At 39.8% G+C, this 27,928-nt stretch overlaps 1 protein-coding gene across 4 annotated transcripts in view; it reads left to right on the top strand.

Annotated features, from left to right (window-relative positions):
• The window catches only part of SLC4A3 (solute carrier family 4 member 3), a 52,712-nt gene extending 28,824 nt beyond the window's left edge, over nt 1–23,888 (top strand). For all 4 annotated transcript variants that reach the window (XM_081936418.1, XM_081936420.1, XM_081936419.1 and 1 more), the window contains 15 exons: nt 229–364; nt 894–1,074; nt 2,009–2,108; nt 5,137–5,321; nt 6,866–7,082; nt 7,365–7,595; nt 9,438–9,586; nt 10,747–10,941; nt 11,164–11,370; nt 11,965–12,054; nt 13,206–13,372; nt 16,824–17,077; nt 20,330–20,499; nt 20,985–21,158; nt 21,630–23,888. In XM_081936418.1, coding sequence (XP_081792544.1) covers nt 229–364; nt 894–1,074; nt 2,009–2,108; nt 5,137–5,321; nt 6,866–7,082; nt 7,365–7,595; nt 9,438–9,586; nt 10,747–10,941; nt 11,164–11,370; nt 11,965–12,054; nt 13,206–13,372; nt 16,824–17,077; nt 20,330–20,499; nt 20,985–21,158; nt 21,630–21,707 — 2,534 coding nt within the window. In that variant the 3' untranslated portion in view covers nt 21,708–23,888. The remainder of the gene's footprint in view (nt 1–228; nt 365–893; nt 1,075–2,008; nt 2,109–5,136; nt 5,322–6,865; nt 7,083–7,364; nt 7,596–9,437; nt 9,587–10,746; nt 10,942–11,163; nt 11,371–11,964; nt 12,055–13,205; nt 13,373–16,823; nt 17,078–20,329; nt 20,500–20,984; nt 21,159–21,629) is intronic.
• The last annotated feature ends 4,040 nt before the right edge of the window (nt 23,889–27,928 follow it).

Below are 27,928 nucleotides of genomic sequence, written 5' to 3'. Positions count from 1 at the left end.
CTTTTGCTTTTATTTATCTTTTTCATAAGACATATACATTTGTATGAATGTAAAATGCTTCTCAAAGCTTTTACCAGCCTATTTTGCAGATATGCTGCTAACATAAGAATTTCTGCCTACATTTTTGCCTAAAGAAAAGAAAAGTAGAAGTAAGAATAGGAGACAATCTGCTTGAGAAATTTTTTGACTGTGAAATAATTCCTGTTATTATTTCTATTATTATCTCAGGAGCTGTTTTGTTGGACCTGGAACAAACAACATTACCAGGCATTGCTCATCTGGTGGTTGAAACAATGATAATCTCAGATCAAATCAAGGCTGAAGACAGAGCCAATGTCCTGAGGGCCCTACTGCTCAAGCATAGGTAGGTGATGTAATGTAAAATGGTGAACCTAGAAACACAGTTAATTGGAATTGTGGATAAAGTTATAATAGAAGAGGAAGAACTACTAAATTATAAGTAATTATGACATAGTACAAAATTTTATATCCTAAAGATTAATCAAGGTCCTTGAGATGATAAGAGGCAGTTGAAGAGAACAAGGTAACGTTTTGGTGATTCCTTGAAGAAGTTATTGAAGAAAGAATGTACGAATATACTGGCTAGCCTGAAACAGGAAAAACATCACATATATGAAGTTCCAGCAAATCTACATACAAGCAGGGAAATCAGAATTTTATAACATATAGGGGAACTGGAAGGTAGATGAGCAGAAATTTGCTTCTTAAAAAACCATTGTTTTTGCTGAAAAGCAATTGTTCAGCAAGAGTGAACAATGGTTTTTTTTTCACTTCAGTCAGGTTTTAGGACAGATATTTGAAGAGCAACTGTTTAGCCAGAGAAATTAGGCCAAGGTTGTTTAACATCTTTGACATCCATATTATTTCCTCAGCCACCCCAATGATGAGAAGGAAGCATTCTTCCCCCGGAACCATTCCAATTCCAGCCTGAATTCTATAGTGGGAAATCATCATCTCAATCACAATCACACAATTGACACTTGCATGCCATTGATGGGTGAAGAGAGGATTGAGATGACAGAACCACGAATCCATGACCCAGAGTACAGAGAGGTGAGTTTAAAAAAGGATATGTCAACCCTTCAAGGTAGACTAGGCTAGGAAATTTAAGTCATAGAGGCTAATAGTATTTTTTATTACAAGTAGTAAATTCATTGCAATGATTATCTTTGCATGAATCTTGCAAGTCTGAATGCACTTCCCCTGTTCATCCCTTTATTTTTTTGAGAACTAAAAGGGATCTTGTGTGAAACATTTTCTCAGCTTACAATTCTTACTTGCACTCAGATTTCTTTTATCTGACGGTATCTTGGTAGTGGCTCTTCCTCCTGTTCCTCAGATTATTTCTTCTGCCCATTACAGGATCAGATTGAATTTATCTGTAAAACTAATTTAAAGTGATGTGTAAGTTCAAGAAAAGTAAGTAGATGAATTATGAACTGATATGGGTGCACACTGAAAGCAAACAAACAAAACAATTTTTAAAAAAGTTTGTATCAAATAAAACCTGGATTTTACCATTAGTACGAAATTGTACATATTTCAGGACCTTCTACAGTTTTTTCTGCTTCTACTAGCCATGGAGAAGGAATAAGAAGAATTTTAAGAAGTGACTTAATTAATAATATGAGTATATGGAGAAAGTAGGTCATTAAATTAAATTAAATTAAGAAAGTAATTAGTATAATATAATGGCCCCGAGAATAAATTGAATTGATGTATTAATTAATTAATTAATTAATTAGTTAATTAATTAATTAATTAACAAATCCATGAATGTGTAAGGGGGACATAATGTAACAGTCTTTAGTCTTACTTTAAATAAACATGTAGAAAAGTAAGAGGTTAAAGTCTGTACCTTGTCGGACCTTAGTATCTAGAGTGTAGGTTATACATTTCACAAAATCAGGGGCTGTTCTAGCCATATGGCATATGAAAATCATCACAGGCTAATTCAGGCTAATTCAGATATTTCTTGTTGGGACAGAAAAACATGCACCTTCACAGCTCTGAGGGACATCGTGGCAAATACATCAAATTGATGGAGAAGATTCCTGATGATGCTGAGGCCACCGTAGTGCTTGTTGGTAAGGAATTCTAAGTCAAAGTGTAGTACAAAATACCTTGAGAAGGGCTCATGCAATTAGTGTAGTTATGGTATTTATAATTATGTTTATGCTGTCATATTTTTGCTTATTCTATTCTGGGATGTGTATAACCTGAGCCAGGGATGATTGGAGCAGTATATAAATATAAACCAATAAAATAAAATAGAACACTCTTACCAATACAGAAGCCAATAAGTAGCACAAACTGCTCATATCAAAGTAACTAGACAAAAGGAGAGAAAGAGAGCACATAAAAAAAAACCTCATAATCATTTACTGGCAGTAGTAGCAGCGTTACCACTGGCTTATTGCATAAGATAATTTGACCAAAAGCATCATGTTAGAGCCAGAATACAAGCATTATCAGTCTCTGTGTGTGCATATTTGCTTAACTGCTGCGGCTCAGCTTGTGTTCCATTGATATAGAAAGGCTTCTGCCAGTAACCTATTAACTATGAGATCATTCTGACATCTTAGCTCCTCAACTGGAAATTCAGAAATTCTTAAACTGGTTCCGGTTCCGGCGGCGGCGGCGACGGGCAGCTCTTTGCCCGCTCCGGCTCCCCGGTGGGCTTCCCCACTCCTTGGGGGGCACAGGACACCCCGCAGAGGGGTCCTGCCGGAGGGGCGGCATCGCGGAGGTCTCCTGCAGCGGCGGCAGCCGGCGGGGGCTCTCTCGCGCGCCCAAGGCACCGGGGAGCAAGCTCGGAGGGCGCATCGCGTTTCCACGCCTCGCGCCTCGCTACAAGCCGACTGGAGAATGCTACAATTGAAGGAAGCAGCTGCGGTGCGGTGAGGTTGCCTCTCTCTTCATCCCTTACTTTGCATGAAGATTTGATTCAGCTTTTAAAACTTTAAAACAACTTTCGGAGCATTTTGGAGGTGCGGCTGGAGGGAGGGGGGTTTTCCCCCCCCCCTTGGACAAGCGGCAAGAAACAATTTTGCTCTCAGCCCCCGGGGAAGGAGGAGGGGGGAGAGCCAACGAATGAAGCCTCACTTAGGCTGAGATGATTTTCTTTTCAATTTAATTTTACATATTATAATGATTTGAGGACTTTTGGAACTTTTTAAAACTTTGTTACGCCTCTGTGCCCAAAACTGGCAGGGCAAGATGGCACACTTCCGTTGTCTTTATGAACTCTGAAACCTGACTCCACCTTTAAAATTCAGGCTTCCGGTCTTTGTCTCCGTGTCTCCCAGAGGAACCTCTTGTGGATTGGTATTTTTTTAACCTTCTAGGGGAAATTTTCTATCTATTGCCAGACTTATTGGAGAGATTCTCTTCTGCCTGGTTATTCTGCTCCCGGATTCACCTGGCTACCCTTCTTTTCTAATTGCTTACTTCATATTTGGACTGAACTTTTAACGTTATAAAGGATGGCATCTAAAAGACCCCCTCCTGGAAAACCTGGCTTTGCCACTTCTGCTCCAACATCCGTAACATCCAGTCCAGCCACACAGTCAAAGATAACAGAACTGATGCAACATAAGACTACAGAGATGGACTTTCAACAAATGCTTCAACAAATTCTACAGGGCCAGGAGGAAATCAAGAAACAGTTAAGGGAAATGAAAGATGAAATTAAAGAAAATCAAGCCCAAATATATAAGAACTCACAAAGACTGAATCTTGTGGAAGGGGGGGTGGAGGAGGTGAGGGGGGTGGTGGAAGCTGTGCAGAAAGGGAACAAAGATCTTGACATCCAACAGATGAAATTAGAATTTGAGAGAATGTCCTATTATCTTAGATTTCAAAATGTTATAGAAGAAGATGGGGAAAATATAAGGGACATCATGACAAACATTCTGGCTGACTATACACACAAAGAAAAACAACAGATGGGGTGGGATATAGATCTGGTTTATAGAGTGAACTCAGCTTATGCTAGAACACACAATTTACCCAGGGAGGTTCACATTAAATTCCTTAGAAAAACCACAAGAGATGAAATTCTGGGTGTACAAAGGGGGCAAGCATTGACATATCATGATATGGAGATAACCATTCTGAAGCAGATCCCTAAGAAGATTAGAGAAAAAAGAAAAAATTATTCGCAATTAGCGAATAAATTATACCAGAAAGGGGTGTGGTTTAGATGGTTGATGCCTGAAGGTATGCTGATATTCTGGGAGGAGACAAGAATCAGAATTAATTCACCCATAGAGGCGCAGGCCTTTATGGAAAAAAATAAAACACTCCTAGAGAAACCACCAGACACTACAACGGACACGCAGGACACGGGAGGGGCCAGAGCTCTGCCAGTGGAGGGAGATGGGGCAATAGCAAGAAGACTCAGATCACAGAAATAAATATGAAAATCATATTATTATAAATTGACCGAAAGTGAAAATGGAATTATATTTGGATTTTATATTGTAATGTTTAATTTGATTGAATTTAATAATAGAACTAATATGCTGATTATAATCAATTATATACTAATGCATTATATATAAATGTACGCTATGGGTATGGAGGGAGGGGGGCCTCACACACTTTGCAACTGCCAAAATTTGTATACCTGTCCATTTACCCTTTTCCCTATAAATTTTGAAAAACCAATAAAATTTTATTACAAAAAAAGAAATTCTTAAACTGAGAAAAATTAAGATTGACACAGCTTCTGTTCCTTCTTGGTTATCCTCATTTATGGAGTGGGGGTTGTGGGGGTGAAATTTCTGAATTGGCTTTGTTGCATTTGTTTTTGGATCAGAATATAGTTGCACACAGATGAAGATTATTATTTTTAAATTTAATCTTTGTATATCTTTCAAAAAAAATTAGGACAGTAACTGCCAACTTTTAATTTGAGCTACTTCTATTAGTTACAGACATTGTGTTAACAGCAATTGAAGTAGTAAAGCACTACTAAATGTAATATGTAATAGGACTCTGACTATGCTGTGTGCTTTCTGCCTGGACTTCCCTATCTGGGACATACTTCTTGTTACTTGTAAGTTCTACCCTGATCCAATAACTCTGGTTTTATTCTTCCTCTCCTAATAGGTTGTGTTGAATTTCTCGAACAACCATCAATGGCTTTTGTCCGTTTAAATGAAGCTGTGTTCCTGGAATCAGTTCTGGAAGTTCCTATTCCTGTTCGCTTCATCTTTGTTTTGCTAGGGCCAAGTCAATCCAATGTGGATTACCATGAGATTGGACGTTCAATCTCTACTCTCATGTCAGACAAGGTAAAGACCTGACTATTGGTTCAGGCTCAAGCTCAAGCATAAATAGAGATGCTGGTCACATGAAAGAAATAGAATAGAACAGAGTAGAGTAGAATAGAATAGAGTAGAATAGAATAGAAGAATAGAATAGAATAGAATAGGTTCTATTCTATTCTACATGTCAAGGGCCAAATTGCAGAGTATGGAAGGGGGGAAAAAGTCCTACATGTTAAGATTTCAGAAAACAACAATGATGCATTCTATATTAACTCCCCTATCTTTTCCAAGTTAAGCTTACATCCCTTGAAGTTAATTTTTGATGGTCTTAATTTTTGATGAAATTTTTTTAAAAAAAAAGCTGGCTTAGAGCTGCAGCTATGTTTTAGTTTCTACTTTCCTATTCAGTTGTAAGTTTTGTGTGAAATATTTGTCCTTCCAAATATTCACAAGAGTTTAACAGAGGTTGAGAAGTCAACTATCATGACAAGAAGTATATTTCCCCCCATTTCCTGTCCGGCCAGCTCTGTTGAGCAATTGATCCAGCATTTTTGTAGCATGTGCTGTGAGTGAACTCTGTCCTCCTATTTGCCTTCAGCATTGTTTTTCATGTGGATGAATTTTTTAGTAATAATTTATCCACACTTCTTTTTAATGTAATTAAAATATAGTAGTGAAAAGGGAGTGATTCTTAAATTCCAGGATCACTGTCTGAGTTCTCTCCTACCAGTATTAAAATTTCTAAAAGTGTTTTTCTATCTGCTCAAAATTTTGCTTATTCATTCTGAAGTAGCCTATTTTATTTGTTGTAAATGTACTACCAAGCTGACCAGAACCATTTAATAGTTTTTCTAAATGTTTAATTTTATATCAAATCGCACTATATTTATGAGGTAATATATTTTCTATCTGTTTTGAAACAAAGAAAAATATTACTGCCTCCCTCTCCCACCCCTTGATTTAAAACAGCATTTTAAAAATGTAAGATAAACCAGAAAAATTAAATTATCACATAACAAGATCATGCTTAACAATTGAATATGAAACTTATTAAGTTACACTGTATAGAAAGGACTGTTAAAACAGAGATGGGAAATCAGTATCATCATAGTCACTGTGGAGCTGTAATTCCTAATATTCCTAACATGTTATTGATAAATTGACTGGGGCTGCTGTAGGCTGGAGTTCAGCAACAACTGGGAGATCATGTGTTTTATCTCAGCACCAAATAATGTTTTAGTGTCAATACATGAATTATCCACTTACTGGAATCAAGATTATATTTAATTGCTTGTGTGCTGACATTAAAGACTTCAGAAGTAATAATATTTTAAAGAAATGCATGTGTATGTACACACACACACACACACACGCACACACACATTTTCCTCAAAAGGCAAAATGGGAACAAAATGGTAATTAAAGCCAGCTATACTGTTTCACTGAAAATGAACTGAGGGATTTATGTTGACATGGGGACTACACCACCAAGCCGTAATATTAGGGTGGGCAGGGCCAGGTATAAAGATGCTGTCTGTGTCTCACCATGTTTCCCCATTGGTTTATAGCATTTCCATGAAGCGGCTTACATGGCGGATGACCGCCAAGATCTCCTTAATGCCATCAATGAGTTCCTAGACTGCAGCATTGTCATTCCTCCATCAGAAGTAGAAGGGAAAGATTTGCTCAGATCAATTGCCACCTTCCAGAAAGTGCTGCTGAAGAAGAGAAGAGAGCGGGACCAGAAGAAGTCCCTCAAAGAAACAAACTTCCAGGAATCCAAAGGTCTCTTCTGTCTTTGCCTATTCTGTCTAATTCCTCTGATTCATACTGTGGCTAGACTAGAATGACTGAAATATGACTTGACATGTCAGTAATGCTATTAAAAATTAATGTAGTAACAAAGTAGATTTTGAAGGCAGACTTTGTGGCAATTAGTACAAGCAAATAAGGGAAAATTTGATCCGAGCACCTGTCTGATTATATATAGTAGGGTATTAGTGTGGAAATGTGTCTTGTTTCAGCTTCTCCTACCATTTCCCTGCTCTTCTATTTATGCCTTTCCAGAGCTATGTGAGGTGAAAGCTGAAGAAGAAGAAGAAGAGGGCGAGGAGGAGGAGGATGACCCTCTGAAGCGCACCGGCATTTTCTTTGGTGGTTTGGTGCGGGACATAAAGCGCAGGTACCCCAAGTATCTGAGTGACCTCAGAGATGCCCTGCACAGCCAGTGCCTCGCAGCCGTGCTATTCATCTACTTCGCTGCTCTCTCTCCTGCCATCACCTTTGGGGGACTGCTAGGTAACAAGTCCGCCCTCCTTTTTCCTCATCTCCCACTTCCCCACACATTTTCTGCTCAAGCTGGTTCCTGTCTTTCTATGCTGCCCAAGATGTTGAGCAGGAGGTTAACATTTTGCTTCTACTAGCTGAGTGACTGGGATTGGTTTGTGCGCCTGTATTTGTGCTGGTCTAGTACGACAGGCTCCATTTGGCTCTTGCTGCATTCAGATGAGCTTGGCTTTGATCTGTTTCATACCTGCCTGGCTCTAGGGCTTTCTAGTCTACTGCATGTCTCATCTTCTATGGCAACCACAAAAACTCTATCACCCGTTATGTTGCTAAAATGGGATTTCCATTAGCAAACAACCTAGCAGTCCAAACTGGAGAAGGATAAGGGCAGCAAATGAGAAAAGTCAATTTTAATCTCTTCTTATAGACAAGTGAAGGAAAATTGGAATAGGTGCTAGAGGCCAATGAATACATATTTACTTACCCTGAGGTAAGATGGGCAGCCAATAAATTCTATAAACAAACAAATACATTTCAAGCATAAAATTTCCATAATCAAATTATTCAGACTTCTAGCAAGAACATTTTTGTTGGATTGGAGAATGGGGAAGAGATTAAAAAAGGGGCAACAAAATGGAAAACAGAGTTATGTGTAGCCCTTTAGAATACTAGCTTTAACCATCTCCCACTGCTTAAGTCCCTCCATGGACATGCACATACCTACAGATAATTCCCAAAAGAATGGGGCTATTGAAAGAAAAAAAGGTTATCCAGCTCTGATTAAAAAATTTAAAGGTAGGTACCACTGCAGTGAGTTCACTTGGAAGCAGATAGGCAATTGACATGGTTTGTTCACCACATGATTTTGCTGAATGAATCAGTTCAAAATCTGTCAGTTAAGTTCTACTCTAATTTATATTTTTTCAAGAGGGTTTGTCTAATTCACACATATGGCTATTCCCTTATACCTTGGAATGTTCCAGAGCTAAGTGTCTATGGGGATTCTCAATCATCCAAGTCATGGTTGTCCCAAAGGTGCTTTTCCAAGAGGCAACTGGACTTTTCTTTGAAGACATTTCACAGTTCATCCAAGAAGCTTCTTCAGCTCTGAGCTCAAAGAAAAGCCAAAAAGTCCAGTTGCCTCTTGAAAAAGCAGATCTAAGGATTTCAGTGGAAGATTGATGTATAGTCTATCTAAAGATTAACACAGGTTGCCAAAAAATTAGCTCTGAAGCATTCCTGACAGCATATTGCGCAGGTATAGAACCTATAATGTGTGAGTTCACAGATGACCACTGTAAAATCACAGTTGCTCATAAGTAACTAGCTATTGTCAGTCCTCTTCAGAGCCAGTAGAGATCTTTCTGGAACAGATTGAACATCAGTTGTTTGGCCCTAAGAATTATGTGCAGAGGATAGCTTCATACATTGCATTAAGCCATAATACTGTTTATTTAGTTTGACTTTTATATGAGTTTAGCCATTGTGGTTTATTAGCCATGAATCATAACACAGTATATAGACTCAGGCAACAATAGATTATTCAACATGTTGTGCCTAAATACGTCAAAATTAGTATGATATAAGAACCTAGCTGGGGGGTAGGGATGTGTGTGAGGTGGGGTATTTCTCTGTGTGTGTCTCTTTTCAGATGCAATTGTGGGCCTTATTTAATCTGTTCCAGAATCCAGGTGTAATAATAGAATAGATATGTATCGAAGGACTCATTAGCAGGGGTTATTGAGAAAAAAAGTTTTTTTGTCTCTCTAAACCCCAGATGTGAAAAGAAACAGCATTGATATTTATAACTGCAAAATTGCAGTGTATCCTAAAGACATTGCTTTCTCTTTACAGGTGAGAAGACAGATGGTCTCATGGGTGTTTCAGAATTGATTATTTCCACATCAGTATTGGGCATGCTCTTTTCACTTCTGAGTGCACAGCCACTCCTTATCATTGGTTTCTCAGGGCCCCTGCTGGTCTTTGAAGAAGCTTTTTACAAGGTATTAAAAAATAATTCCTTTCTTATTACTTTAACAATCTCTGGTATCACATATTGCTTCTGATATGTTTCTATAGCGTTTTAGTGTGTGTGTGTGTGAGAGTGTGTATACATACACACACATTTACACAGTGTGTGTGTGTGTGTGTGTATCCCTGTAAAGCTCATTTATAGTCTAATTCACACATTTATTTGGGTATTACAGTTGCTGTCAAAATACTGAACAGATAAGGCATGTGAGAAATGATTTGTATGAAGTGTTTCTCACCTATGCTGAAACTATTTTTCTATCTCATTAAAGTTAGCTACCAATATGGTTTTTTTTACGTCATAACATATAGGACATACTACACAAAGACTTGATATTTTCTGGTAGCATGTATTTATGAAGCCATTATGCTGCTCAAGTAACATCTAGATTTGGCCTGTTTAAAGCTAGTGATGGTTCATATTATTTTAAAAAACAGTTTTCTAATCTCCACAAATAGATCCAATAGTTGTCAGTTGTTGTGCATTCATACTTCAGCAAATTGTACCTAGGATAAGAGCACTGGTCTCAAATTAATAACTTAAAATAAATTCATTGCCTTAGCTAAGATGGTAATGTGTTGCTGTATAATAGTATACAGCAAAAATTTATATATTTATTCAATTTTTATAGCCAAGTATCTTAATCAATGACCAACATGGCTGTTTTTGCTGCTGCTTTGAATGTTTTCTATCTTTGCCTGCAAGAATTTTGCACCCAGAAGGTCTCTCTGTAACTTCAGCAGGTTTGGCAATCATGTGGCTAGTATTCTATATTGTATTACACTGGAAGAGAGGTTGGGTAAATAAACTGCAATTCTATCTCAAAGCAGCCTAGTAAGGCTCAATAGAACAAGACAGTGGATATTGGGAAGTAGGCTATGTGGAACCCACTGTGGGTTCTTTGAAACTTTCTCCATATACAAATTAGAGTTTATATTATCTCTACTGCAATCTTATGCATTTTTTTTTTGATAAACTTCAATTAGTGTTGTCTTCTTGAAACAACAGATACTTAGGAGATCATATTATGGGGTGTTTTTGAGGACAGGTTAGGAAACTATGCAAGGTGAGAAGGCAGACTTAGGTGATGTTTCTAAACTCCCAATTTTATTTTTATTTTTATTTTGCCAGTTTTGTCAGAGCCAGAACATCGAGTATTTGACAGGTCGGGTGTGGATTGGCTTCTGGCTCATAGTCTTCATTGTCATTATTGTAGCTGCTGAAGGCAGCTTCTTAGTGCGCTACATTACACCCTTCACCCAGGAGATTTTTGCCTTCCTCATCTCCCTCATCTTCATTTATGAAACATTCTACAAACTGTACAAGGTAAGTCTGTCTCCAAAGAGTTTGTGATTAGCTGCTTATATAAGCTGTCAGATTCAGTTTAAAATAACCGATAGGCATTTGACTCTTTACCAGTTTTGATCTTTTTTTAAACTACCCCCTGTCATTCTGGCTCTAAATAAAAGGTGTTAACAGCTACAATTTCTGTGGCTGAAAGGAGTGATACAGTAGTAAATGCCTTTCTTCCCTATACTGTGTTCCCAGATATTTGCAGAACATCCTTTGCTGCGATTCTATCCACCAAATCTTCAAAGAAATTTGAATACTAGCATATTACCTGCCGATTCTACAGCCCTTGATATCCGAATGCAACCCAACACAGCCCTTCTATCCCTCATCCTCATGTTGGGGACATTTTTCATTGCCTTTTTTATGCGCAAGTTTAAGAACAGCCGTTTTTTGGGAGGAAAGGTAAGCCCTAAGATCTGGTTCTGAGTAAAAATGTATTGTGGCTTTTCTCCCATGCAACTATTTCAGCTGATTTATCTGTCTTTTTCATTCTAATTCACAATAAAATTAGGATTCCCAAAAGTAATAAATGAAGTAGTCTTTCTTTGTGAATTTCTTAATAGATAGCTTGGCCAAAATCATAGCTATGGAATCAAAAGATATTCCCTCTTCTCCCTGCAAATACTCAGCTGTAATCTGTCTCTATAGAAATTTGGGTATTCAACTTCCACTATATTTAAAAGTAAAAATGCTCCTGAGTTGTTTTAAACCTGGAGAGTGTTCAAAATAAATCATGTTGAACCTGGCCAGGTAGGTTCTATGGAACTGGCAATGTAGAGATAAAGAGACATAAGAGTATTAAAGATATAGTCATTATCCTTCAGAAGGTGTATTATTGCCCTATTAATGTATTTTTACTTAGAATTACCCTTCTATGTCATAAGGGACATTTCTTCAGAAGTTGGGGAAAATTGGGTTCAGAAGGTAGATTTGATCCCCCAGTAATATCTCCAACTTGTCTTATGTTCATTGTTATCTCCCATATTTGTTCTATAGGCCCGGAGAATCATTGGAGATTTTGGAATCCCTATTTCCATACTTGTCATGGTTCTGGTAGACTATACTATTACCGATACATATACACAGGTTGGTGTTGCTTGTCCGAAGTATTCACCATCTCATGGGAACTAAAATACATTGATTTTTCTAGGCATTTGGAGTTAATCTTTTTGCTTTTTAATTTTTTATTAGTGTATAATATATAATACAAAATACAAAAGAAAATAGTTGGGAAATAGAGCAGAAAAAGGGAAAGGGAAAAGTGTATGACAAGGGGGGAAAAGAAAGAAAAGGCATTGACTTCCATTTCTCTTCGTTACAGTAGAATAATAAGATAGTAACATCAAACCTCAACTTTTTACTTTTACATAATAATATTACAAATTAGTCACTTGTTTAACAACAAACCCATTAATCGATCAAATCCAAAATCAAAGTTTCATTTTTTTCCTCCTAAAGCACAAAATCAGAAGCGGTTTCCAAGTAATTTTCAAGTTTCCAAGAAACAAAAGTAATTGTATTTTTTTTCTTTAATCAAAGCAGTCAATTTGGCCATCTCTGCTAACTCCATCAACTTGGAGTTAACCTTGTGGATGTAGAACTCTGAATTTGTGCCTTTTAACATTCAGGAATTCAGAAGGCTGCCAGGCAGAAAATAAAGGGTGTCCCAGTCATGTTGTATGATGTATTGATCAGCTGACCTCTGCTTCAGTGGGAGGTTTTGTTAAATGTGAAGTCATCTAAGGACAATTACTGTTCATCTGGTCTTCCAAATACACCAGATGCTATGTTGTGGTGTGAATCTGGAGAGTTAGGATAATTGTGATGATAGAAGCAGGCATGTCTTTAGTGTAGTTAAAAGCTAAAATTCCCATCTAGATTTCATAGTTATAGCAAAATGTATCCGATTGGGATTAAACATACAGAACCAATTTAAGGCTAAAAACTCTACACACAGACATATTAACTTTTGAGATTACTTAGGAAATCTTTTGAATTGAGCCGTATACGATTGTTTTTCTTCCCAGTTGACTTATGTTATTAAGATAAACAATTAATCCCTGGATTAAATGGTGTACAAATATCAGGAGTGGGTTGCTGGGAGTTCTGTACATGCATAGCAACACTGGTAGGGCTAGGGTCTATTAAGAACTAAAAAGCTGTGTGGATACATCTGTGCCATTATCGCATGCTGATTTTTACATTTGGTGTCTTGATATGTTATATTCTCCTTACAGAAATTGAATGTGCCCTCAGTGCTATCAGTTACAGCCCCAGATAAACGGGGCTGGTTCATCCATCCCTTAGGAAGCCAGCAGCCCTTTCCCCTGTGGATGATGTTTGCTTCTGCCATTCCTGCACTACTAGTCTTCATCCTTATCTTTATGGAAACCCAGATCACCACGTAAGTGCCAGACCATTATGTTATAGATTGGGTTACTCATATTTACCATCTTATGAATCCTAAATGAGCATGTAACACAGGAAGCTTTATCTGCGGTATAGAATTTAATTGCTGGCTCTGCTTTTTCATTTATTGCCAATGTGCCCCATCTCTTTACTAACTAAAAAAAAACAAGTTGTTGCAAAACATTTAAGACCATGGCTTTTTTTTAATAATTTTTTTATTTTTAATTTTCAAAACAAACACAACACATCCTTCTTATCAGTTGGTTACAAAAAGGCTTTTGTGCATCTCTTCCACAGTCAACAAACATAATTCATATTACCGTATTTATTCGAGTATAACGCGCAAAATTTTCTACCAAAAAAAGAAATCAAAGTGTGGGTGCGCGTTATAAACGAGGGCTGGGGTGGGGTGGCAGTGGCGGCCGGTCCATTTAGGGCGCAGGCGAATTGTAAATTGTAAATTTCCGGACTGCAGCCTCGATCCCGGCCTCAGGCGGCGCCGCGCCATGCTCAATAGTCACAACTCAGCTGCCTGCCGCCTTTCCCCTCCTTTGTCTCCCAGCCGGGGCGGCCCGCCGCCGAGTTGCAACTATTGCCGCTGCTGCTGCCGCCGTTCACAGGACCCGCCTCTGCAGCGGCGGCGGCAATAGTCGCAACTCGGCGGCGGGCCGCCCCGGCTGGAAGACAAAGGAGGGGAAAGGCGGCAGGCAGCTGAGTTGCGACTATTGCCGCCGCTGCTGCCACCGTTCACAGGACCCGCCTCTCACCCTCTTCCTCCAGTCAGCAGGAGGAAGAGGGTGAGAGGCGGGTCCTGTGAACGGCGGCAGCAGCAGCGGCAATAGTCATGGCCGCACGTGTTCAACAACGTTTTTTTGTCAATTACAATGCTTGGTGTGAAACAAAATTTTATACCGATTTTTAATCGAAAATTAGGGGGTGCGCGTTATACACGTGTGCGCATTATACTCGAATAAATACGGTAACTCAAGTATTTTAACTCAGATATTTTTACATGGTACCATCATCATACCTCCATTTTCCTTTGACTATACATAATTGTTTAAACGTCCTTCATCATAAAATATACCAAGATTTAATACATAACCACATACTGGCATTTCATTTACTATTTCTAAAATCCTCCAATAACACTGAATCCTTATGTCCTATTCTAGCTAAACATCCATAATATTTAATAACAAAATTTTCTAATCTTCCTTTCCAAATCACTGTTTACAATTTACATCCAGTTTCCTTATGTTGTACCCATACCTATATATACATTGTTATCATTATCCCTCCTTTATTTAACTATATCCTGTATCATAACATTTTCCCCCTAATAATCAAGACTTAACTGTATCTAACTTAGTTCTTTTTTATTAACCTTTATATATAATCCAAAAGGATTTATAATCTTCCTTTCATGGGTACCATTCAATATTCATATCTAATTATTACTTATCATAACACTACACATGGTATACATTATTATCATTATCAATTATTTATTTAACTATATCTATTGTCACTAAATTTCACTAAGTTTAACTAGTTTTAAATTATACTCTTCCATCTATCAACCTGTATCTTTCCAGTAGCAGAACAGTCTCGTATCTTCTGCCATTTGTGGTGTCAGTCCTCTAATCATCTCCTTAATCAACTTTGTATGGACTCCTCTTAGCAATTCCTTGCTTGTAAAATCTCTCATGTAATTTCGATGCCCTTCTTCTGTTTCCGTAATCATCTTATCTTTGATTGTCCGTGGTGTTATCAATGATATTGCTAATAAAATTTATCTCTTTAAATCCATAAATCTTTTTGTTTCTTCTTCTTCTGTATCTTGCCATCTGGGGTAGATTTCCCCTCCATTTAATTCCTCTTTCAGTATTCCACTCTTTCCATTTTCAGAGACAAAGCAATCACCATAAATATCAGCAAATTTTCGAAAAGGCTCAGGTCACAAAAATAAATATATCTGAAATACTATTGTAATTGTTAATATATTAGAAAGTGACAAAGAAAGATATGATTGAACATGTTGTTGATATAAAGTAAGAATTCTGTTTATGCTATCCTTTACATGTTATCTTTAAAATTGTAAAAGTGTGAGATTTGGGGGGATTTCTACTGCTAACACGGGAGCTACTAAAATTTTCTATGTACCCTATTACCTTTTCCCTATAAATGTTTTAAAACCAATAAAAACTTTTTGCAAAAAAAAAACCCAGCAAATTTAATTTCTTTATATTCATTTTCTTCTTCGATTTTTAGGATTTTAACCACCACTTTTTCCACTTGATAAACATCTCCAACTTCTTCATCATATTTTACTGTTAGATGCTCTAAGTCTTCCAACTTCTTCTCTAGCCTCTCATATGTGTTTGATAATTTCTGTATTTCTAAGAATATCTTTTGCAGACTTAAAGTTTCTTTCTGCTGTTGAAATTGTGCCATTATCTCCAGCTAACAAACACTGCTGCTCTAGCTTGGAAGGTTTTAACAAGATTAAGCATAGATTCACAATAACATTTTATTTTCACTTTTCTCTGATTAAAAATATACTTCAAAGCGACATCTGTATGCTTTTCTTCTTATCACTCTCTATAAACAAGCAGTGAGACCTTGGAGTGCCAAGCCAGGATAATCAGTGAGAAAAGTAAGAGTGTTTCATTTCCAATACACAAACCTCCAGCCTCCGAGTAGCAGTGTTATTGTTGCAATTTTCTTTGTTTCTTTTTGTATTTTTTTTGTATTTCAAGTTTTAAAAAAGTCCGATTCTTGAATGAGTTAGAAGAACACCCACAGTAGTGAAAGAGGAGAATTTTAGTCCATAGGTTACAAAGAATAATAAAAGAAAGGAAAAAAATAAAAGAAGAAAACTTAATCCATTCGTTTTAAAAGGCTTGCATAAATTCCATCCATGAAGATAGCATTTAAAAAGTAAGATAACCCACTGTCTAAAACCATTCCAAACTTAATTCCGCCGCTTATTTCTTCTGTTCTCCAATTTAAATTTATTTTAAGTTTTTTATAGGCAGTCTCTTTTAAAACGGTAAAAATTCCTCACCAGCTGGAAACACTTTCTCTTTCCATATCCTTCCATTTTGGACCCACCCCGACTTCATCAGCCTAATGGCTGGACTTTTTGTCGCCAGCTTGAAGAACTTCTCTTGGATCGATCAGGGACTTTGTGATGTCCCTGAGATCAGCAAGACGTATTCTTCTTGTTCACTGTCTCTGCGGGACGGTTTAGGTCCGATTGGACCACCCAGCAGCAAAAGTACCAGCTGCTGTCTCGGAGCATCGAGATCGCACGTCCATATCGTCGCGACGTTGGCTCCTCCTCCTCTAAGACCATGGCTTTTTTATATTTCCCTTAGTAAAGCAAAGCAGTGTTAGTGTGTTTTTGAAACTCACATATGTTCTGTTGCCATTTTTTGTAGTCTGATTGTCAGCAAGAAGGAACGGAAGCTGTTGAAGGGGTCAGGCTTCCATCTTGATTTGCTGCTTATTGGGACAATGGGAGGACTTTGTGCCCTTTTGGGATTGCCTTGGCTCACGGCTGCCACTGTCCGCTCCATCACTCATGTCAATGCCCTTACTGTAATGAGCAAGGCCATAGCACCTGGTGAGAAGCCAAAGATCAAGGAAGTGAAAGAACAACGTGTGACAGGAGTGCTCATCGCTGGTCTTGTTGGTGAGTTCCTCTCAGAGGAATATGTTCTAATTGTGATTATGTTCACTTGATGAAGTTAGATTAATCTGCTGAGCCATCATCTTCTGTTTAATGACTCTGTCGAATATATATTTTAGTTGGGTTGGAGGTTTGAGCAGATGATTTTCTCAAAATCATAGAAACAACAAAATCAGCAGATCATCCTTCTGCCTTCCAAACTATGAATCTGTATACAGTGGTACCTCGGTACAGGTAGTCCTTGACTTACAACAGTTCATTTAGTGACTGTTCGAAGTTACAACAGCACTGAAAAAAGTGACATGACCATTTTTCACATTTATGACTGTTGACTGGTCATGCAATTGAAATTCAGATGCTTGGCAGCTGACTCATCTTTATGACGGTTGCAGTGTTCCGGGGTCATGTGATCACCTTTTGTGACCTTCTGACAGGCAAAATCAATGGGGAAGCCAGATTCACTTAACAACCATGATACTAACTTAACAACTGCAATGATTCACTTAACAACTATGGCAACAAATGCCATAAAATGCGACAAAATTCATTTATGAAATGTCTCACTTAGCAACAGAAATTTTGGGCTCAATTATGATAATAACTCAAGGACTATCTGTACCAGTGGTGGATTTCTGCCGGATCGCACCGGATCGTGCGATCCGGTTGGCCAATGAACCCGGAAGTAAGTTTCCTGCCCCGCCCCTTTCACGGGACGGCGCTTGCCTGCACTCCACAAGCTCGGGCGCGACTGGAGAAGTTTCTCTTCTCAGAAATGTCTTCAGTGGAGCGGTGGCAGCCTGCGTCCCTTTCAGGAGCTCCACTGAGGAAGCTTCTCCGGTCGCACCCAAGCTGGTTCACGCTGCAGAGACGAAATGCCAGCCTTCGGGTTGCAAACCCCACCTGCCTCCCCTTCGCGCCTCTTGCAGCTGCCAGCTGCTCAGGAAAGGCGGGAGGCTTCAGCTGGCCAACTTGTGTAAGACAAGACAGGCAAGCTGGTGGGCGCATGCCCAGGACAACGTAGAAGGTGCAGAATCAGCTCTGTCTGAAGGCGAGAAGGCTCGGAGCTACCACCACCCCTGCTTGGATCCTCTTCTTTAGGGGTCAGCGGAGGATCGGCTGCGACAGCCTTGCAGAGCAGCGCGTGGAGCCCGTCTCCCCGGGGCTTTTCCTTCGGCTGGTAGGAGGAGGAGAGAGACGGACTCAGTGCGCTGCTCTGCAAGGCTGTTGCAGCCGATCCTCCGCTGACCCCTAAAGAAGAAGAGGATCCACCACCGCTTCTTCTTTAGGGGTCAGCAGAGGATCGGCTGCGACAGCCTTGCAGAGCAGCGCGTGGAGCCCGTCTCCCCGGGGCTTTTCCTTCGGCTGGTAGGAGGAGGAGAGAGACGGACTCAGCGCGCTGCTCTGCAAGGCTGTCGCAGCCGATCCTCCGCTGACCCCTAAAGAAGAAGAGGATCCACCACCGCTTCTTCTTTAGGGGTCAGCGGAGGGTCGGCTGCGACAGCCTTGCAGAGCAGCGTGCAAAGTCCGTCTCTCTCCTCCTCCTACCAGCCGAAGGAAAAGCCCCGGGGAGACGGGCTCCACGCGCTGCTCTGCAAGGCTGTCGCAGCCGATCTTCCGCTGACCCCTAAAGAAGAGGATCCACCACCGCTTCTTCTTTAGGGGTCAGTGGAGGATCGGCTGCGACAGCCTTGCAGAGCAGTGCGCGGAGTCCGTCTCTCTCCTCCTCCTACCAGCCGAAGGAAAAGCCCCGGGGAGACGGGCTCCACACGCTGCTCTGCCGGGCTGCAGCGCGCAGAGCCCGTCTCCCCGGGGCTTTTCCTTCAGCTGCAGGAGGAGGAGAGAGAAGCAACTTCGGCCACTCTCTTCCAGACGCCCAGCTGGGACCGAAAAGGCGCCCTTTTGACCAAGAAGGGATCAGCTGTGGATGTGGAACTGCGGGGGTCTTTCATGTGCGTAAGCTGAGCAGAAGGAACATCCGTTCCTCAAACCCAGACAGCGCTACTCCCACCTCCCCATTGTCCGAGTTGCAGCAAGTGAAGTGACAAGGGCGGCAGGCAAAACGAGGCTTCTTTGCCAGCCTCCCAGCTGGCAAAACAGAAATTTTCGCCAACTGGAAGGTGTGTGTGTGTGGGGGGGGGGAGAGTGAGAAAGAAAGAGTAAGAGAGAAAGGAAGGAGGGGAGAGAGAGAGAAAGAGAGAGAGAGACAAAGATAGAAAGAGAAAGAGAGAAAGAAAAAGAAGGAAAGAGAAAGAAAGAACGTTGGAGAGAGAGACACAAGAAGGATGGAGGGAAGGAAGGGAGGAGGGAGGAAATAAGTGGGGGAGAGAGACGAAAGAAAGAAAGAAAGAAAGAAGGAAGGAAGGAAGACAGAGGAAGAGAAAGGAAGGAAAGAAAGAAAGAGGGAAAGAGAGGCACAAGAAGGAATGAAGAAAGAAAGTAAGTGGGGGAGAGAGACACAAGAAAAAGAAGAAGGAAGGAAGAAAGGAAGAGGGAGAGAGAGACACAAGAAAGGAAGGAAGGAAGGAAAGAAAGGAAGGAAGGAAGGAAGGAAAGAAAGAGGGAGAGAGAGACACAAGAAAGAAAGGAAGAAGGAAGGAAGAAAGAAAAAGAAAGAAAGAAAAAGGAAGAAAACTTATGATCACAATTGAGACCAAAATTTTGGTTCCTAAGCAAGAGCATTGTTAATTGAGTTTCACCACATTTACAAGTTGGTCACTCCCACCCAGTTACATGACCGCTAAGCCACGCCCACAAAATAGGCCACACCTACGGAATAGGTTCTAAAAAAAATTGAAACCCACCACTGATCTGTACTCACCCTTAAGTGGTTCCAGGAGGCATGACAAGTACTCAAAAGGATGAGTACCAAACTAACCATGTGACATGACACTTTGTTTCAGCTGGGAAAGATTTCCTATCTTGTCCTTTTTCCTGTGTCAGCAATCTTCCCAGCATAGCCAACTTTCCGTCTGTCTTCTGCAGCTGTCCCCTACTTCCTTTTGCAATGTGTCGAATACCAAACAAACGCTGAGTACCAGGACAACATTTTAACATCAAAATGTGTTGAATACCAAATTCAATACGGTTTGAAGTAGTCGAGTACTGAGGTACCACTATATTTGTATATCTCTGCCAGCTCCGTCCTTCTGAATTCCTTGGAAAGTTACATGTGCCATTTTAGGCATTGTCTTATATTCTCACTATAGTTACATAGGTATTTTTGAAAGAAAATGGAACATTCTGTGCTATTTGCAGGTCTCTCCATTGCCATGGGAAGTATACTCCGTCAGATTCCATTGGCTGTGCTGTTCGGGGTTTTCCTGTATATGGGCGTCACATCTTTGACTGGCATTCAGTTATATGAAAGGCTCCTTCTGATCTTCATGCCATCCAAGCATCACCCTGATCACGTTTATGTTATCAAGGTACTGTAGTATATTTTCAGGGGGATTGAGAAGGTAAACAATGAATCCATTGGATGGCAAGAGAAGAATGTCTGCAGGTAGAAGTAGTAAATGGAGATTGGGATGGCATCATCAAAACAATGGTGTTTTATTTAGAATATAGAGACTGTGTGTTTTAATAATAATTATTGTCTAATGTTTCTATTCCTGTTGTCTTTTTCCTATAGTTTTCTTCACTGAGAGTCACCGGGGCTCAAACACCATATAAATTTATTATTGTTGTTGTTGTTGTTGTTCATCGCACAGTCAACCAGATTTCAGATTGGATTTGGCATTTTTGTTCCCCTATCGAGTCCTTCCCAAGGACATGGGATAGGCAGATGTTGATGTTTCATACTGTTATTATTATTTCCAAGTTCTGGTTTTTTTTGTTATCAATCTTTGTCTTGTAAGCAGGTTGTTGTTTCTGTGCACAAGATTTCTTTTAACACGTTTTTCTCCTTCAGGTGAAGACTTGGCGAATGAATTTCTTCACATGCATCCAACTAGCCTGCATTGTATTGCTATGGGTGGTAAAATCCACAGTGGCATCACTGGCTTTCCCATTTGTCCTGATCATGACAGTTCCTCTACGGCGATACCTTTTGCCACGTTTCTTCCATGAAAGAGAACTGAAAGCGGTAAGATATTAAGAGAACTAATCTTTATTTGATCATTAGGCACATTTACTTTCGCCAAATGGATAGTATGCTTTATAAGGTGGTGAGGTGGCGCAGTGGTTAGAGTGCAGTACTGCAGGCTGTGTCAACTCTGCCTGGCCGGAGGGGGGGGGGGTTGTCCAGGTTTTTTTGGGGGGGGGGGTAGGCTTATATTTTTGCCCACGCGAAAAATGTGGCAAGGCTTTAGTTTCAGGACAGGTTGTATTTTCGGGGAAACACGGTATTGCTATAAAGTATGCCATGCAGATACCACTTGAAGAGGAAGAACAAGCAATTTAATGTTTGTCTTCCTTACTGCATTAGAATAGCAGATACGCATTTTCCCAGATATCTCTCGACCATCCTCCAACATCCCCAACGCTTTTGACTTGTAACAGAGATACCCACTGTAATTGAGTGGATACTTATTCCTTTCTTCCCTCTCACTTGCAGCTAGACTCGGAAGATGCAGAGCCAAACTTCGATGAAGATGGGCGAGATGAATACAATGAACTTCACATGCCAGTATGAGCAGGCTGCTATATGGTCTACTGGTTCTTTCCTGGCATTGTGGGATAAGCTGTTCTCCTCGTGCTGTTCCTGCAGTGGCTTTTGAACTGATCATAGGTCTAGTCCAATTGGCAGCTGAGTCACAACCCTCCCAGAAGCTCCAGACCAGAAGAGAACTTGGGCAAGGCAGAGCAAGAGGAATTGCTGCCTTCTTATGGGCAGACACAGAATATAATTCCAGCCACTATCACCCATGCTCCTTCTGAACAGACCTTGTTGTAGTGCTGTGCCATATATTGACCTGAATACGTAGACACCTTAGCCAGTTGTTATTAGTCTCCTGTCTAGAGAGGTCAAGCAGATTAAACTGTTTTGCAGTGGGAAAAATAGCAGCAGGTTAACAAAGAAAGAGGCAAGTAAACCTTCTGGAATGTTGAGGGCGATGCTTTTTTTTTTCCAGAATTGACAGTTTTCTGGTGTGGTAGCAGGAAGTGGAAGAATAGCTGGTGTTTCCTTACTGAACTTTAGCCACTTAGTCTCATGACTGTCTAAGAGAGTGTGCTTCATCTGCTCTTCTGCATGATATCCTTGCCTGGGATTTCATGTTTATGGGAACTTTTGATCCTTTCCTTTTGAGGAATGGCAATAAGGACTGCTGGAGACCACAGATTGTAAGTGTGCCAGCAAGGATTTCAGTACCATGATGTGTTCAGCAAGTGGAATGTGGTATTTGTGCAATAGTCGTGGGCACGTGCATCAGTTTGGGCAAGTACTGTGCCTATGTTTGCTGTTTCCTTGGTTGTCCAAAGTGTTGGGGTGATCTAGGAAGCAAATGCATTCACACAGGGAAGGAAGAAGTGCAGGTAAAATTTGATGACACAGGCTGGATATCAGGAACAAATTGACTAATGATGGAGTGAAAATTGAATGATGGATATGGTTCTAAGTGAGATCATCCAAGAAGATTTTACAGTATTCTCATGCTGTTTTTCTCCCCTCTTGCAAAGAGAGTCAAATATGCAACCAGACAATTTGGAATCACAGAAGCTAAGTCTGAAACCTAATCTGGTTAATTATCTGATCCACCAAGCCTTCTTGTTGTACTCAGTCACCTCCTTTCCACTTAGTGTTCTTCCATGTTTTACCTTCATTGCTCCTCGTGCTTTGTTCTTTAGTCTCTCCATGGTCATTGCATTGCTCATTTTAGTATTTCTTTAAGTAGCCCTAGCTGAGCCAACAGAGTCACTTCTCCAGAAAAGCTACTGATGGTTTGGCCCTGATAATTAATGAATAAGAATGATGGCGCTGAGAGCTAAAATATTCTGCATTTGTAGTTTTGAACCACTGTATTGTACAAGCTTTCTATAGGGATTGTCTTCATTTGCCTTTTGATATGTCAAAGCAACAGTTTCTAGCTCCTGGATTTTACCTGACCCTAAAACCTTCTGCCTTTTTCTCAGGCCCATATCATCCTTGTCTCTCCCGCTGACAACTGCCTAGTTCTCTTTTAATTTAGCCCTGCTACTTTCTTCTACAGTTGTCATATAAAGATCAGATTTTGTGACAAAGCTAAATTGCACAAAAGATGCATTTTCTTTGTTCCCTAAATTTGAACTTTTAGAATCTGAAACGCCTGCTCCCTTTTCAGTTGCATTCATTCAGTCATGTACATTGCATTTGTGCTTGATTCATAGGCCAAACATATGCACAAGCACCATGTAGCAAACGTTCAGCGCAAGATTCCAGAAGTGCTATCCTATTGGGTCATTATGCAGGGACTCTTGTGAACTGTGAAGTCCTGTTCCATAAATCTGTTCTATGTAAGTGGAATAAAAGATATACGCAAAAGGCCAACCCTGACTCTTGCCTCTAGTGAGGCAGCAAACCATATGGCATAAGTATTTGGTTCATGGCACCACTCTCCTCCACTGCCTCTCTCTGTTAGTAAAATGGAGGCTGTCCCTCCCCACCTACCTCAGGGGTTACCTGTTGAGGGCTGGATTGTCATGAGGCCATATATATATATATATATATATATTCCTCTAATCATTCCCACCTGGCTGCCAGCCTACCCCACCCACAGACAGTGACCTCCATTGTGCCCTGTGTAGCAAATCTGAACTGTCGGGGCAAAGACCCCAATACAACTCTTCTGAATGTAATAGGAAGCATATGGCTGCACCAATAAACCTTTGACCGGTATGTTGTGCCTGGTTCCTTTTATATGCTCCTGAAATGGAAAAGCCAGCAAAAAACAACACCTCCATTCAAGTAGAATCAAAGAAAAGGATTCAATTAAAGTTGTCCCTTCCCACTGTCACACATGTATATGCATTCTGAGTTGCCTTTTCTTTAGATGATTATTAGCAAGGCTGTTCTGGCATTCCTTAAGCCTCAGTCCAGGTTATAAATAAATGAAAGATGTTCCTGTTTCTGACAGCAGATCCAAATAATCTACTCTGAATGTTGTTGCCACTCAGACGTTTCAGCCAGACACCTGTCCTTGGCTTGCCAGCAAAAATCTCATGATTAGAAACAACGAATTCAGTTGCTTGATTTTTATGCAGGCATAGCATGGGTTCTGCTTCCCGCACCAAAGAAGCTATGCCTGTCCATTTTTTTCTGTTCACTAAACTGTACTCAAATTTTCATTTAAATGTACTCCAGTTTAGGATCAAAAAAAGACAAATGCACAACTCCATATAAAAAGTAACATATCTGCCTGTCTGTCTATCATCTATCTATCTATCTATCTATCTATCTATCTATCTATCTATCCATCCATCCATCCATCCATCCATCCATCCATCCATCCATCCATCTAGCCATCCATCTATCATCTTTATCTGTCTATCTTCTCAAGATAGGTATAGTATGGGTGCAAAAACTGCCAATTGTACATACTATGTGAATGCTTATAATGCAAGCAAAATTTACAAGATTGCTCCAGATGAGGAACCAGAAAGAAAGAAAAATTCATTGGGACTTTGTGAAAAGAAACAAACTAGAAAAAATGGTAAAATATTTTTCCTGCATTTCTATACTCCACATGATCCTTCTAAAAGTGTTTTTCAGGCCCTTGTCTTAATTTTGACAAAAAACAGTTCCACCTGAAATAAAAAAACATACTTCTTAATTAAATACATTTAGGCCCAAGTTTTATAGACAAGTTTATTCAAACTTCAGTGTATGCCTCAAAGCCCCTATTTCTCTTTTCCTTGGCAAATTTTACTGCTAGGAAAAGCAGCAAACAATTGTGTAATAATTTCTAAATTATTAAGAGCATCATCAGCTGATTAGCTTTCTATTTAATTATTTATTTTATTTTTATCCTGCCTTTATTATTTTTGACAAAGAATTCAAGGCAGCACACATTTCTAATGCTCCCTTCTCCTATTTTCCCAATAACAACAACCCTGTGAGGAGGGTTGGGCTGAGAGAAGAGAGTGACTGACCACCTTTCATGCATAAGGCGGGACTAGAACTCAACCTCTTCTGGTTTCTAGGCCAGCACCTTAACCACTATACCTGCATTTGTACCAGGAAACCTACAGCAAGCTAATATTTCATCAGAAAAAAAGTGCAATCACAATGCATGCTGTGCCCCTTACTTGTATGCAACGTTACAATGCAAGTATAGAAGGAGTTAATACCACTCTTTAATGTCGTGATGAGATGACCCTTGGAACCAAATGGGACAATTTGCTGCAGCCAACTCGCTGTAGTCAAGTCACCACAGAGCAATTCAACACGGCCCACTCGCCGTGGGACGAGTTGTCACGGAACAATTTAACAATTCAATTTAATGATTTAAAATAAATAAAAATATTTTAATTTTTATCATTCACATTTCATTCTGTCCCTCCTTTTGCATTCCTTCTTTAATTATTCTATTCTACCATTGCTTTGATATTAGTGTAACTCTTGTCCCACAGTGAGTTGCCCCACAGCGAGCTGGCTGTGGTGAGTTGTCGCGTGGCCAGTTGGCCGCAGCAAGATGGCCTTGACAAATTGGCTGTGGTAAGTTGGCTGTGATGAATTGTCATAGACCCCACATCCAGTTTTGGTTACCATATTATAAAAAAGATGTTGAGACCCTGGAAATAGTACACAGAAGAGCAACAAAGATGAGTAGGGGACTAGAAGCTAAAACATATAAAGAATGGTTGCTGGAATTGGGATTATTTAGTCTAATGAAAAGAAGGAAAAAGGTGACATGATAGCAGTGTTCCAATATCTCAGGGGTTGCCACCAAGAAGAGAGAGTCAAGCTATTCTCCAAAGCACCTGAGAACAGGACAAGAAGCAATGGATGGAAACAAATCAAGAAGAAAAGCAACCTAGAACTAAAGAGAAATTTCCTGACAGCTAGAACAATTAATCAATGGAACAACTTGCCTTCAGAAGTTGTGAATGCTCCAACACTGGAAGTTTTTAACAAGAAATTGGACAACGATTTGTCTGAAATTGTATAGTTTTCCTGCCTGAACTAGAAGACCTCTAACTCTGTTTTTCTGTATTCTTTAGGAGAAAGGTTTATACTGTGATATCACAATGCCTGTTTCATCATTTCCCCCTCCTTGCCTCCCAATTGAAGCAGCACATGGGAGTTTATCAGTTCAAAACACATTCTATTAAACTTACCTGTTGAATTCAATCCTGCAAAGTCAGCCAATATTATTGGCTAATAATATTGGCCAATATTATTAATTCCATATTATAGACAACAGAGCTGGTAAGGCTACAACTATATTGAAGATAGTTTGATTATACTATTCATAGTTTGATTATACTATTTACTCAGATGAAATTTGAACTAAGGCAAAATCCTGCCAATTCCACCCCACTTTACTGCACGATTGCACTGTCTGGATGTGAAGGAGGATTCCTTCTTAGCAAATGATGTTGAATAAAGGATGAAAAGAAATTGCTGCTTGAAACTTCCCTCTATTAAATCCATAAATCCAATGGGGATAACACCATTTAGGTCAACCTATTTTTCTACTGACTCAAGGATGTGAAGAATGCAAACTCTGAAGTGCTCCAGGACAGTATGCAACCCATGATTTGCTCTCACCTGAGCTAGGAAAACTTACTGGGTCACCCTTTCTTCAAGGTACAACAACAGCTTGCATTTATGATGACTGCGAGGTTCAACAAATTGGAAATGGCAGCAACCTGCTTGAATAAGACAAGTGAGCATTTCTAGCCATTGCAGATACAGGAGTAAATCCCAGAATACCCTAATGCTCCAGATCCAAAATAGGCCACACAAAGAGTTGAACTTGTCAGCAATGTGTGTCTCTATTTCAGCTAGTTCAGGAATTTTTTGACTGCCATGACTTTAAGTCATGGCTGATTTCATCAATATCCGTGCTTCTTGTTTGACATTTGGTTATTTCCAGAACAAAGTTTCTGGTTCCTGTTTTCCATTCCTTTGCTCAACCAAAGAGCCTTTTGGTGGATGAAATTCTGCCCTGGGAAAATATTTCCTTAATATCAAGGAAGGGGTCATTTCAACTGCAAAACCAGTTTCACAAACACGGCATACAGTGCACTCCCAAACCAAGAATAAGATTCCCCTTGATAAACTCACTATTGTAGAATTCCAGGAGGAAAAAAAATGTCTTGTCTAACCACAGCAAAGCAGTCCTACTTGTTCATCTTTCACTTACCACAAAAAGGGTCTTACAATTGTGCAACTACTCTGTACCACATGAACTGTTTGCAAATTTGATTTACAGATAGTCTTGACTTACAACCATTCATTTAGTGACCGCTCAAAGCTGGCTTATGACCATTTTCCACCCTTACAACTATGCAGCATCCCCATGGTCAGGTGATCAAAATTCATACACTCGGCAATGGGCATATATTTATGATGGGTGCAATGTCCCAGGATCATGTGATCACCTTTTGTGACCTTCTGACAAGCATGGTCAAAGGGGAAGCAAGATTCATTTTACAACCATATTGCTAACTTAACAACTGCAATGATTCATGTAATAACTGTGGCAAGAAAGGTCATAAAATGGGGCAAAATTCACTTAACAACTGCCTTGCTTAGCAACAGAAATTTTGGCCTCAGTTGTGGTCAGCTGAAGTAGCTGAAACAGTAATTTTTTTCTGAGTTCACTTTCCAATAAGCAAGGCTCTATGATGAGCTACTTTGGTCAGTAATCATATACACTTTGCCCTATTCCAAAGTGTCAAGGATACCAACAATGAATTACTATAGGCAAA

This window comes from Natrix helvetica, assembly GCF_964273705.1.
Source record: "Natrix helvetica genome assembly, chromosome: 1".
NCBI lineage: Eukaryota > Metazoa > Chordata > Lepidosauria > Squamata > Natricidae > Natrix > Natrix helvetica.
The sequence above is the reverse complement of the archived record's forward strand: the minus strand, read 5'-3'. Positions and strand labels throughout refer to the sequence as shown.